Source organism: Petaurus breviceps, unplaced genomic scaffold, assembly GCF_028583685.1.
Source record: "Petaurus breviceps papuanus isolate PSGF00001 unplaced genomic scaffold, PetGlider_PUasm1.0 172, whole genome shotgun sequence".
NCBI lineage: Eukaryota > Metazoa > Chordata > Mammalia > Diprotodontia > Petauridae > Petaurus > Petaurus breviceps.
Genome location: NW_027185755.1, coordinates 1,099,933 through 1,109,789, shown reverse-complemented (window position 1 = coordinate 1,109,789; position 9,857 = coordinate 1,099,933). Strand labels below are relative to the sequence as shown.

Sequence of the window (9,857 nt, the reverse complement as noted above, 5' to 3'; positions counted from 1 at the left end):
GGGTTGGGCACGCGAAGCGCTGGGCGGTTGTCATGACGACGGGGCAATCACTTCCGGATCCGGCCATGGGGAATGCTGGGGAATGCTGGGGGAGGATCTCCAGTGCCCTACTTCTTAGCCGGTTTGGTGGAGGGTTTGTAGAGCCGGCAGTCGGAAATCCAGCCAGTCTGCAAGGATCTTCTCACGCGACTCGACCACGCATCGCGCTGCCCAGCCCTGGCCATGACGACCCTGGTGAGTGAATGGGAGGGCTGCCTGTGTGAGCGTTCAAGAGGGAGTGTGACTGTGTGACCGTGGTGGGTGGGAGCGGCTTGGAGGGCCCCTAGAGGGGCGCCCCCGCCGCCGCCTGTCTGTGAGTGTGCAACAGTGTGTCTGTACTGTGAACCCGAGTGTGAGGTATGGGGTGCCTGTGTGCATGTACGTGTGAACCCGGCGAGTGGAAAGCATGGGGTGCCTGTGTGGGAGTGCAAATGGGTGTGTGTGTCTGTACGTGTGAACGCGCTAATGGGAGGCATGGGGTGCCTGTGTGCAAATGGGTGTGTGTCTGTACGTGTGAAAACCCGGTGAGTGGGAGGCATGGGATAGGTGTGTGTGTGTGTGTGCGCGCGTGTGCACACCGCTAACCCCGTGAGTGACAGTGGCTTCTGGTACCCACCTGTGTCTCTGCATGAAGGAGTAGGGGAGTGGGAGGATTGTCAGTGTGTGTAGATGTGTGCCCCGGCTGTCATACCAGCATTTACATCATTTACATGTCATCTTCCCTCCCAATGTCTGAGCCCTTGTGTCTGCCACCCTGTGCGTGCGCATGCGTGTGTACATACACCTGTACTTATGGGGTTGCCAGCCTCCCTGAGAGTGCTAGCAGATCTGTGTATTTGTGAGTGCATCCCACAGTGTGTGCCAATGCACTTGGCTCTGATGCTGTGCCTGGGGGTATTTTTACAAGCATTGGCACCCGTGCCTATGTACATTTCTGTTTTTAACTGTTAGATGTGTGTCACTATATGAAGCCTTGTGTTTTAAAGTGTTTCTCATAATTGTTGCCCAATTCTCTATGATTTAGTGTTTCCCTGTCTTTCTCTAGGGGACCAGCAGCCAGACTGTGACTGAATATGTTGTTCGAGTTCCCAAGTGAGTTCTTTTGGGAGTGTATGGGAGGGGAGGGGATGGGATGGGATGGGATTGGGGTGATGTGATGTGGGGGAAGTTCTCAAATCCCAGCCTCAGCTTCTTTCCTTATCCCCATTTTCCTGCCTTTCCTGGACTGCTACCAATTCTGTTCCTGCAGGAACAACCCCAAGAGGTACAATATCATGGCTTTCAACGCAGCTGACAAAGTCAACTTCTCCACCTGGCACCAGGTAAAATTCTCGTGTCCTGGCCCTGGGCAGGAGCCTCAAGAAAATGGGCAAGGAGGCTCTGAGGTTGGATCAAAAGGTGAGGGTTGGTGGCTTCCAGGCCCAGGGGTATGAGTCCTGCATGGGCAGAAGAAAGGGCACCTTGCTAGCTCTCTTAGTCTCCCCAGTATACATTATGCACGTATTGTATGCTCAGCTTGTCAACTCTACCCTATGGGACATGAAAAAAATATAAGAGAAAGGCCTCCCAGCACAGTGTGTAATTGAGTGCTAGCCTGCTGAAATCATTCATGACAGTAGGAGAACACTGAGGGTCAGTCCTGAAGAAGGCAGAGCAGAGTTTTAGACAGTGGAGGTGAACAGCATGACGCCAGACAAGTCACCCCAGCTTGGGTCTGTGGGAGGTGAGGCAAGGTGTCCCCCAACAATCCTTGCCAGGGGCTCTGGGATGACATGGCTTCCTTCACATCAGGCCAAGATGGAACGGGATCTGAGCAACAAGAAGATCTATCAGGAAGAAGAGATGCCAGAATCTGGGGCCGGCAGCGAGTTTAATAGAAAGCTCCGGGATGAGGCTAGGAGGAAGAAGTATGGCATCATTCTCAAGGCCTTCAAGGCTGAGGACCAGCCCTGGCTACTCAAAGTCAATGGCAAGACAGGAAGGAGGTGAGTGAGGGGGCCTCCTAAGTCTGTCAATGCCTTGAGATTCAGATTTCTGTCCCTGTCCTTGTCCCTGTTGAACTGCAGCCAGGCATTCTGAGGGGAGCAGGCCTTGGATGAGTGACTATGTCTCTGTCCCCTTTCCTCCTGCCTACTGCAGATTCAAAGGAGTAAAGAAGGGTGGAGTGACAGAAAACACGTCCTACTACATCTTTACCCAGTGCCCTGATGGGGCCTTTGAAGCCTTCCCTGTGCACAACTGGTACAACTTCACTCCTGTGGCCCGGCACCGGACACTCACTGCAGAGGAGGCTGAGGAAGAATGGGAAAGGTGAGCATGAGGGAGAAAGGGACACTGCAGGTGAGCAGTCTGCCAGGCATCTGTTAAATCCTTCCTCTGTGCCTGGCACTATACTAAGGGCTCCAGGTGTGAAGAAAGGCCAAGGCAGCTCCTGCCCTCAGGGGAAGGCACATTCCCCTAGGGGAGACAGCATGTGCCCCCAGTGGCTCATACTAGGTATATCTAGCATAGAAGGTCAGCTCCAGGTCTCCAGCTGGCCTAATGCTAGCTTTGTGTCCCTCTAATGAACTTACCATGTCATGGCATGAGTTCTTGTGATCCCTTTATGTCTTTTACCTCCTAGTGACACAGAACCACTTTCCTACACATTCTGGGCCTTGGTCTATTTGGTTTCTTTGTTCAGCAGAGAGAGTGGAGGCCTGAGAGTTTGCCCTAGGTCACAGAGCTAGTAATTGGAAAAAATCTCCTTACTATGTTTGAGATCTTGGGGACTTCTGTCCCTTCACATCTTTTCCTTCAGCTTCCTTAGCTATCAGATGAGGGAGTGGGCCTGGATGGCTTCTGAGTTTGCTTCCAGCTCTAGGTCTGTGACCAAAGGATCCGACTGAATATCACAACCTGGAATCTTACCTTGCTCTCCTGGCTCCCTCTGAAAGACTCTTGCCAGTGCTTCATGGCTTTGGGAGACACGCACACAGCGGTGCAAACAAACTAGACATAAGGCTTGAAGGGAAGGAAGAGAGATCTGAGTTGGGCGTGTGCAGTCAGGGAAGGCTTCCTGGAGGAGGGGTCTGTCCATCCTGGAGACCCTCCATGGGACATACCCCTTGGTTGTAGGAGGAACAAAGTCTTGAACCACTTCAGCATCATGCAGCAGCGTCGCCTGAAGGACCAAGACCACGATGAGGAGGAAGACGAGCATAAAGAGAAGAAGAGCCGGAAGAAGCCCAGTGAGCTGCGGATCCACGACCTGGAGGACGACCTGGAGATGAGCTCTGATGACAGTGATGGCAGTGGGGAGGAGGGTGAGGAGGGGGCTGGGCTGGGGCAGGGTGTGTGCAGGGCAGAGGCCCCCAGGGGGCGGTGGCCAGGACACTGCAGGCCCCGACCTCATCCTGTTCTCCCCAGGGGAGAAGGCCCCCAAGAGCAAGAAGAAGGCAGCACCCTCCAGGGGGGGCAAGAAGAAGAAGAAGAAGGGCTCTGATGATGAGGCCTTTGAGGACAGTGATGACGGGGACTTTGAGGGCCAGGAGGTGGACTACATGTCAGATGGCTCCAGGTGAGGGAGACAGGCCCACTCCTTCCTTTCAGACCTGGAACTCAGGCCACAACCTGCTCACCTGCAGCCTGTTCTTTCCCTTACAGCAGCTCTGAGGAAGAGGCAGTAGGGAAACCCAAGGTGGTTCAGCAGGAGGAGGATGGCCCCAAAGGTAGGTGTGGGCTTGGGAGCAGGACTGTCTCTTACTTTGTGAAGAGGAGGCTGCCCAGTGCAGGCCCGTCCAGCCAGTACTGGTTAAGTGCCGTCCACTGAGGAGAAGAAAGAGGCCCTGCCATGAAGGGGCTTACGTTCTGTTTGGGGGAGAAAACATGTATCCAGAGAGGTGCGAAGGAGATTCACAGTAACTTTAGAAAGGAGAAAGTCAGGGCATGGGCTGGAATGGAAGTGCTAATAATTGTGATCAGAAAAGGTCTCCAATGGGAAGGGTCACTTGAATATTGAACAGTACTGGTCATGCCAGGAGGTGAAAGTCAAGAAGAAGAGGGTTCCTGGCCTGTGGAACAACCTGTTCAGAGGGTCAGCTGTTGTGGCTAAAGAATGGTGAATACAGGGGTGGCCAGGTGGTGCAGTAAATAGAACACTGGCCCTGGAGTCAGGAAGACCTGAGTTCAAATTCGGTCTCAGACACTTGACACACTTACTAGTCGTGTGACTTTGGGCAAGTCACTCAACCCCAACTGCCCTGCAAAAAGCAAAAAAAAAAAAAGAATAGTAAATAGGCCAATATACTTGGGCCATAGAGCTTTTGAAGGGTTATCATGTGAAGTACGTGTGTACACGTGGGTTGGGGCCAGACTGGCAGTGGCTTTCAAGGACAAGCAGGAGCTCCAATTTCAGCCTAGAAATAAGAAAACCCCTGAAGCTCTGAGTCAAGGGAGTGACATGGTTCCCTAGGAACCCTATGAATTAGGGATAGCAATTTGGCAGCTCTCTAAAGGGTGGCTAGAAGAGGGGAGAGATGGAGGCAAGGAGACCAGTGGGGAGGCTGTTGCAGCAGTCCAGGTGAGAAAGGGGGAGGGTCTGAATTAGGAACGGAGAGGAGAACAGTGTGAGAAATAGAATAGACAAGACATGACAACTGAGTGGATGTGAGTGGTGAGAGAGGAAAGTAGAACGTGGGAAGCTTGCGAACCTGGGAGCACTTGAGCTCTTAAAAAGAACTTGGGAAAATGTAAAAAAAAAAACAAAACTAGGGAAGTTAGAAAGAGGAAGTGGGTTTTTGGTCAGGGCTGTGAAGAGTTCTAGTGTAGTCAGATTGAGTTGGAGATGAATGTGCAGCATCCAGTTGGAAACAGAAAAAGGCAGCTGTGTTTAACAATTAAGAGATCACTGGTGACCTTGGTGAAAGTGGTTGCAAAGTTGAGTCATTTTGACTTCCTAAAGTCAAGGCATCTGAGAAGGGACTGGCAGGTGAGGAAGTCTGTGAGGAAGGTTGGGAAAGGGAGGAAAGAGACGCAGGCCTGAAGCTGGAGAGGATGGTCAGGTCCATTGAAGGTGCTTGGAGATTGGGCTAGATCTAGGTGTGTTTGTAGGCAGCAGGGAAGGAGAGCCAGTGGCTGAGGAGAGAGAGCAGGCTGGGGTCACTGCCCCAGCAGAGAGCTCTTACTTCCCTCCCAGGCATTGATGAACAGAGTGAAAGCAGTGAAGAGAGTGAGGAGGAAAAACCCCCAGAGGAGGAGGAGAAGGAGGAGGAAGATAAGAAGGGACCTACCCCACAGGAGAAGAAGAGGAGGAAAGGTGAGTGTGGTTGGGGAGAAGTCATTTGCCTGGCATTCGAGGCCCAAGCTGCCTCTCCCTCCAGCTTTGTTTCCTCTTCCTTTTCTAGATGCCATCTGTGGGTAACAGGGGCACCTTCCCTTCTGGTACCTGCACTCACTGCTGCCCTTGTCCTTTTAGCTGCTTGGGAAAATGCCCTTTGCTCCCAGTCTAGTCTTTGGAGGCCACTTCAGTCCCTCTGCCTCCCCCAGCAGCCCTCCCTTGAGGAGCTCCAGCTCCCAAGAACCTCTGCCTCCAGCTTTTACTGGCTAGGGCCAGCAATAGCAATGAGCTCAGTTTCCCACATTTATTCAGGCTAATGCTCATTGAAGACAACTGTTGATTCTTTACATGCCGGAGTCTGGGGCTAGCTAGACTAGACTAGACTAGCTTCCAGAGGGCAGCCTGGCATGGGCCATGTTTGTTGGGGAGTGAGGGAAGAGGGAGCTTGGGGGTGGGGAGGGCACTGGGTTCAGGCTCCTTTTTGCCTCCTCAGGAGACAGCAGTGAGGAGTCAGACACCTCTGAGGAGAGTGACATTGATAACGAGGCATCCTCAGCCCTCTTCATGGCAGTGAGTATGGCCCAGTGGGACACAAGTGGCCTGGCCCAGGCAGAGGCTGGCTTGTCTGTCTTTTCCCTTGGCTCACTGTCCCCTTCCCCATGCCATTTCTTCAGAAGAAGAAGACTCCCCCCAAAAGGGAACGGAAGGCCTCAGGCAGCAGCTCCAGGGGAGACAGCCGCCCAAGCACACCCAGCGTGGACAGTGGCAGCACGTCCTCCACCCTTCGGGCAGCTGCCAACAAGCTGGAACAAGGTGAGATGGGGCCCATGTCCCTTTGTGGGGCTGGTTCTGCCCCCATTTGTCTCTTCTGACAGTCCTGGCAGGTGTCTTCACACCTGGAACTTCACCTTTTCAGAACTTTCCTAGCTTTTCTCTCAGGGCAGGTTCTGTTATCCCCATGTGAGGGCAGAGGCTGAGGCCCAGAAGACAGCAAGGGAGAGGCCAGACTTACCCAGGGCCTGGACTAGACACAGCTTGTCTAGGGCTCTTCCTTCTCCTGGGGCTACCTCCAAGCCCCCAAAGCTCCCCTGGTTTCATGTTCCTGTGGGAGGTGCAGGGCTTGTGCCCAGACCTGGGAAGGGGACAGTCCCACTGTACTCTGCCACTGCAATATTGTGTTTGGCTCTGGGCCACATCTTGTGGAGAACATTGACGTTGTGTGAACACAGCCCGAGGAAGATGGGGTAGGGTGGTATAGGTCCTGGAAACAAAGTCCTGCAGGAATCAGATAAGGACCCTGAGGCCCAGAGAGGTTCTCTAAACATCTGACTCCTGATTCTCTAATTCCAAATGAGTCTTCAGAGAGGGGCCAGAAGACCACTTAGGGAGGAGTACTGAAGAGGGGATTTCTGTTCAGGGGCAGACAAGCCTGATCCTTGAGAGACCCCTCCAGCTCTGACGTGGTTTTGATGGTTTGATGCAGGGAAGCGCCAGACTGGACCCAGTGACACACCTGCTGCCAAACGCCTGAGGTTGGATGCTGGACCCCAGAGCATCTCAGGGAAATCCACCCCCCAGCCCCAGTCCGGCAAATCCACACCCAGCAGTGGGTGAGTGAGTAGTGATTTCTGGGGCCTGGGGGCCGGGTCAGACAGGAGAACCGCAGAGCCCTGACATTGGTGTTTCTCTCCACAGTGACGTGCAGGTGACAGAGGATGCAGTGAGACGCTACCTGACCCGAAAGCCCATGACCACCAAAGACTTGCTGAAGAAGTTCCAGACCAAGAAGACAGGGCTGAGCAGTGACCAGACAGTCAACGTGCTGGCCCAGATCTTGAAGCGCCTCAACCCTGAGCGCAAGATGATCAATGACAAGATGCACTTCTCCCTCAAGGAGTGAGGCCCATGCCCAGCATGGACACGGGAGACCTCCAGACTTGCCACTCCACCCCCTGGGCAGGAATAAAAGCTGCTTGGGGTTTTTCTCTCAGCCTCTGTGTGACTTCTTGGGTTGGGGAGACCAGGACTCACAGGATTATAGTCAGACTGGCCTGAGACCATCTAGTCCAACTCCCTGACTCTACAGATAGGGCAACTGAGACCCACAGAAGGAAATGAACTGGTCTAGTATCACACAGGGAGTAAGCAGAGCTCAGACCTTGTGACTAAATCCAGTGCCCCCCTTCCTTGTCCCCCCAGGGATAACCTTCCATCAGGGGATTTAGTCTTGAGTCCAGGTATAGAAACTTCCTCTCCCTACACTGTGCTTGGCTGCTGCTGGGAATGTCTGGGATGTCAGGCTAACTCTGGGGAAATTCCTGGCATTCCCAGGAGAAGACTCTCCTCTTCCCCATCTCCTCACCCTTACCTTATATGGGAACATCCAGGTGGGCTCTTCTGACCCCCTTTCTCACCTGATCCCCCACCCACTCCTGAACACAGGCCCTGCTTTCAGGGAGTGGGGTTGGACAGCTTGGTTCTCTTCCTAGTAACTGGGAGTCTGAAGGGCCAGGGGGCATCCCCAGCTGTCACTCTGCCTTCCCCTCAGACAGTTGTGGAAGAGCACCAAGTTCCCTGGTGTAATCTCTGGCTCAGTGGTGAAGGGAAAATGTGGAGCTCTGATGGGGTGTTTCCTGTTTTGATGTTGGAGCAGCCAGGCCCGGAGACAGGGGCATGATGCCTTAATCCCCCTGCTCAAGTTGGAGCCTGGAACCTAGGAAGGTTTGAGGAGGGATTTCCCATCATCTGTTGAACATGTGGTCTTTCTACTCCACCCCACCTCTCCCCCAACATTTGCTTTTCTCCTTCACATATCTGGGGTTCCAATTTTCCCTCCTTGAGAAAATAAAGGAGAATCAGTAAAGAGTGACTTCTTTTGGGCTAAGCGTTAGGTTAGTGGTGGGAAGGAACTTCCCTCTGACATTCCTTGTTCTACCTTAATTTTTTTGCTTTCTAATTGTGGGGGGACCTCTTCCAACCTGAATTTTAGATAGCCAAGGGCTGCCTCTTGACTCTGGTCCCACTAGTAAGGAGTAGGGAGAATTCAGCGGCTAAATTTCCTTTTGGAGCTTACACTCACATGATTTAGGGGGTATTAGAAAGAAGGTTGAGACTAGTGTGGACAAACCTTTATCCCCATCATGATGCTGGAGTTGCAGAATCCAGCCTGGTAAGGAGAAGAGTTCCTACAAGGAGGGAGATAGTCTGCTTTTGGACTAGTCCAGTATTCCTTACTGGAGGGATCCATCATCTCCCTGAACTGCCTAACCCATAGAGAAAACTTCTGGGAGTGCATAAGTGCCAGGTTAAATTGATGGTCGTGCTTGGGGGAAAAGCATGGCTAGATAGATGCTCCCAACCTGCCGTCTTGGGTCTAGGTCTGTTTTCAAGAAGGAGGGGCTAGCCAGGCAAGGGTTTATATTCTGGGTCACCCATTCAGCAGAATAGCCTCTTGCAAAGAGGATGGGGTGAAACCCTCCAGTCTCTAGATTTCATGTAAACTACAACCCATTATGGACTTGGTGCATCTTCTGCTCACCCTCCTGCCGATCCTGTCTCAGTCTCAGGGAGCTGCTTTCTGTCCTCAGAACCCAGCCTGTGTCTGGGAAATTGCCTTTAACTCCTAGAATTCTAGATCCACATCTCAGAGTACTGTTAGCTACCTCCAACCCAAAGGACTGAGAGGTCATGGCTGGGTACATGCTCCTCAGCTGCAGTCCAGAATGTGTGGTGTCAATAGACATGTGGGTTTTCCTCCTTGTCTGATTCATGCAAGCTGTGGGTTTTCCTCCTTGTCTGATTCATGCAAGCTGTGGGTTTTCCTCCTTGTCTGATTCATGCAAGCTGTGGGTTTTCCTCCTTGTCTGATTCATGCAAGCTTGTGCCCCATGCTCCTCACAGCTCTGTAGCGGAGGCTTTGATTTCTTCAAGGAAGGGTCTGTGTTACTTGTCACCTGCTGGAAAGAACTACTCCTGGGCTTCTCCACTCGCCTGCAGGGCTGACTGGTTGCTAATCTTAGTCGATTGAAACAATGTTAAACTCTTAGTGAAAGCAGAGACCCTAAGCCTGGGGTCCATAGAACTATTCAGGTCTGCTCTTTATGGCTAGACTCTGAGGCAGTTTTTATTCGGGTCAGTTCTCTCACCCAGGTTTAGAGTAGTTTCCTGGATCTGAAGCTGTATGCAGGTGATGGTAAAAGTCAATACTTGTTTAAGCCTTTTCTTTTCCTAGCTAGCCCTTCAAACAGCTGAAGACTCCTCTCTTCTCCAATCAGCTTTCAAAAGCAAAGCCTTCCTCCTATCAGATCAGCTCTCAGCCAGCAGGTGGACCTTCACTGTGCTCAGTTGGGTTCAGATGGAAGCAATTCAATGATGATGAGATGCTCCAAAGTGAAACAACTCCACTTCCTCCCTGCTCCCCTCCCCAGGGCCTCCCCTCCCCAGGGCCTCCCCTTCCCAGGGCCTCCCCTCCCCAGGGCCTCCCCTCCCCAGGGCCTCCCCT

The 9,857-nt window shown here is 52.6% G+C and overlaps 1 protein-coding gene across 3 annotated transcripts; it reads left to right on the top strand.

Moving 5' to 3' along the window:
- Positions 1-47: 47 nt before the first annotated feature.
- LOC138157352 (general transcription factor IIF subunit 1-like) lies at positions 48-7,346 on the top strand. Of its 3 annotated transcripts, none has more exons than XM_069082881.1 (13): positions 48-234; positions 1,085-1,131; positions 1,289-1,361; positions 1,831-2,024; positions 2,179-2,349; positions 3,157-3,344; positions 3,448-3,598; positions 3,688-3,749; positions 5,216-5,335; positions 5,850-5,926; positions 6,031-6,169; positions 6,840-6,966; positions 7,052-7,346. In XM_069082881.1, the coding sequence occupies exons 1-13, from the start codon at positions 223-225 to the stop codon at positions 7,254-7,256; spliced, it is 1,566 nt and encodes a 521-aa protein (XP_068938982.1). In that variant the 5' UTR covers positions 48-222; the 3' UTR covers positions 7,257-7,346. The 3 variants fall into 3 exon arrangements, with proteins under 3 accessions (XP_068938982.1, XP_068938981.1, XP_068938983.1); XM_069082880.1 differs by having other exon boundaries at positions 3,685-3,749; XM_069082882.1 differs by lacking the exons at positions 48-234; positions 1,085-1,131 and having other exon boundaries at positions 1,301-1,437; positions 3,685-3,749.
- The last annotated feature ends 2,511 nt before the right edge of the window (positions 7,347-9,857 follow it).

What these genes read in the sequence shown, in the direction of transcription:
- LOC138157352 (XM_069082880.1), top strand. An exon ending in TGATGGCAGTGGGGAGGAGG is followed by an intron (nt 3,345 to 3,447) that starts GTGAGGAGGGGG and finishes TGTTCTCCCCAG; the next exon opens with GGGAGAAGGCCCCCAAGAGC. An exon ending in GGAGGAGGATGGCCCCAAAG is followed by an intron (nt 3,750 to 5,215) that starts GTAGGTGTGGGC and finishes CTTCCCTCCCAG; the next exon opens with GCATTGATGAACAGAGTGAA.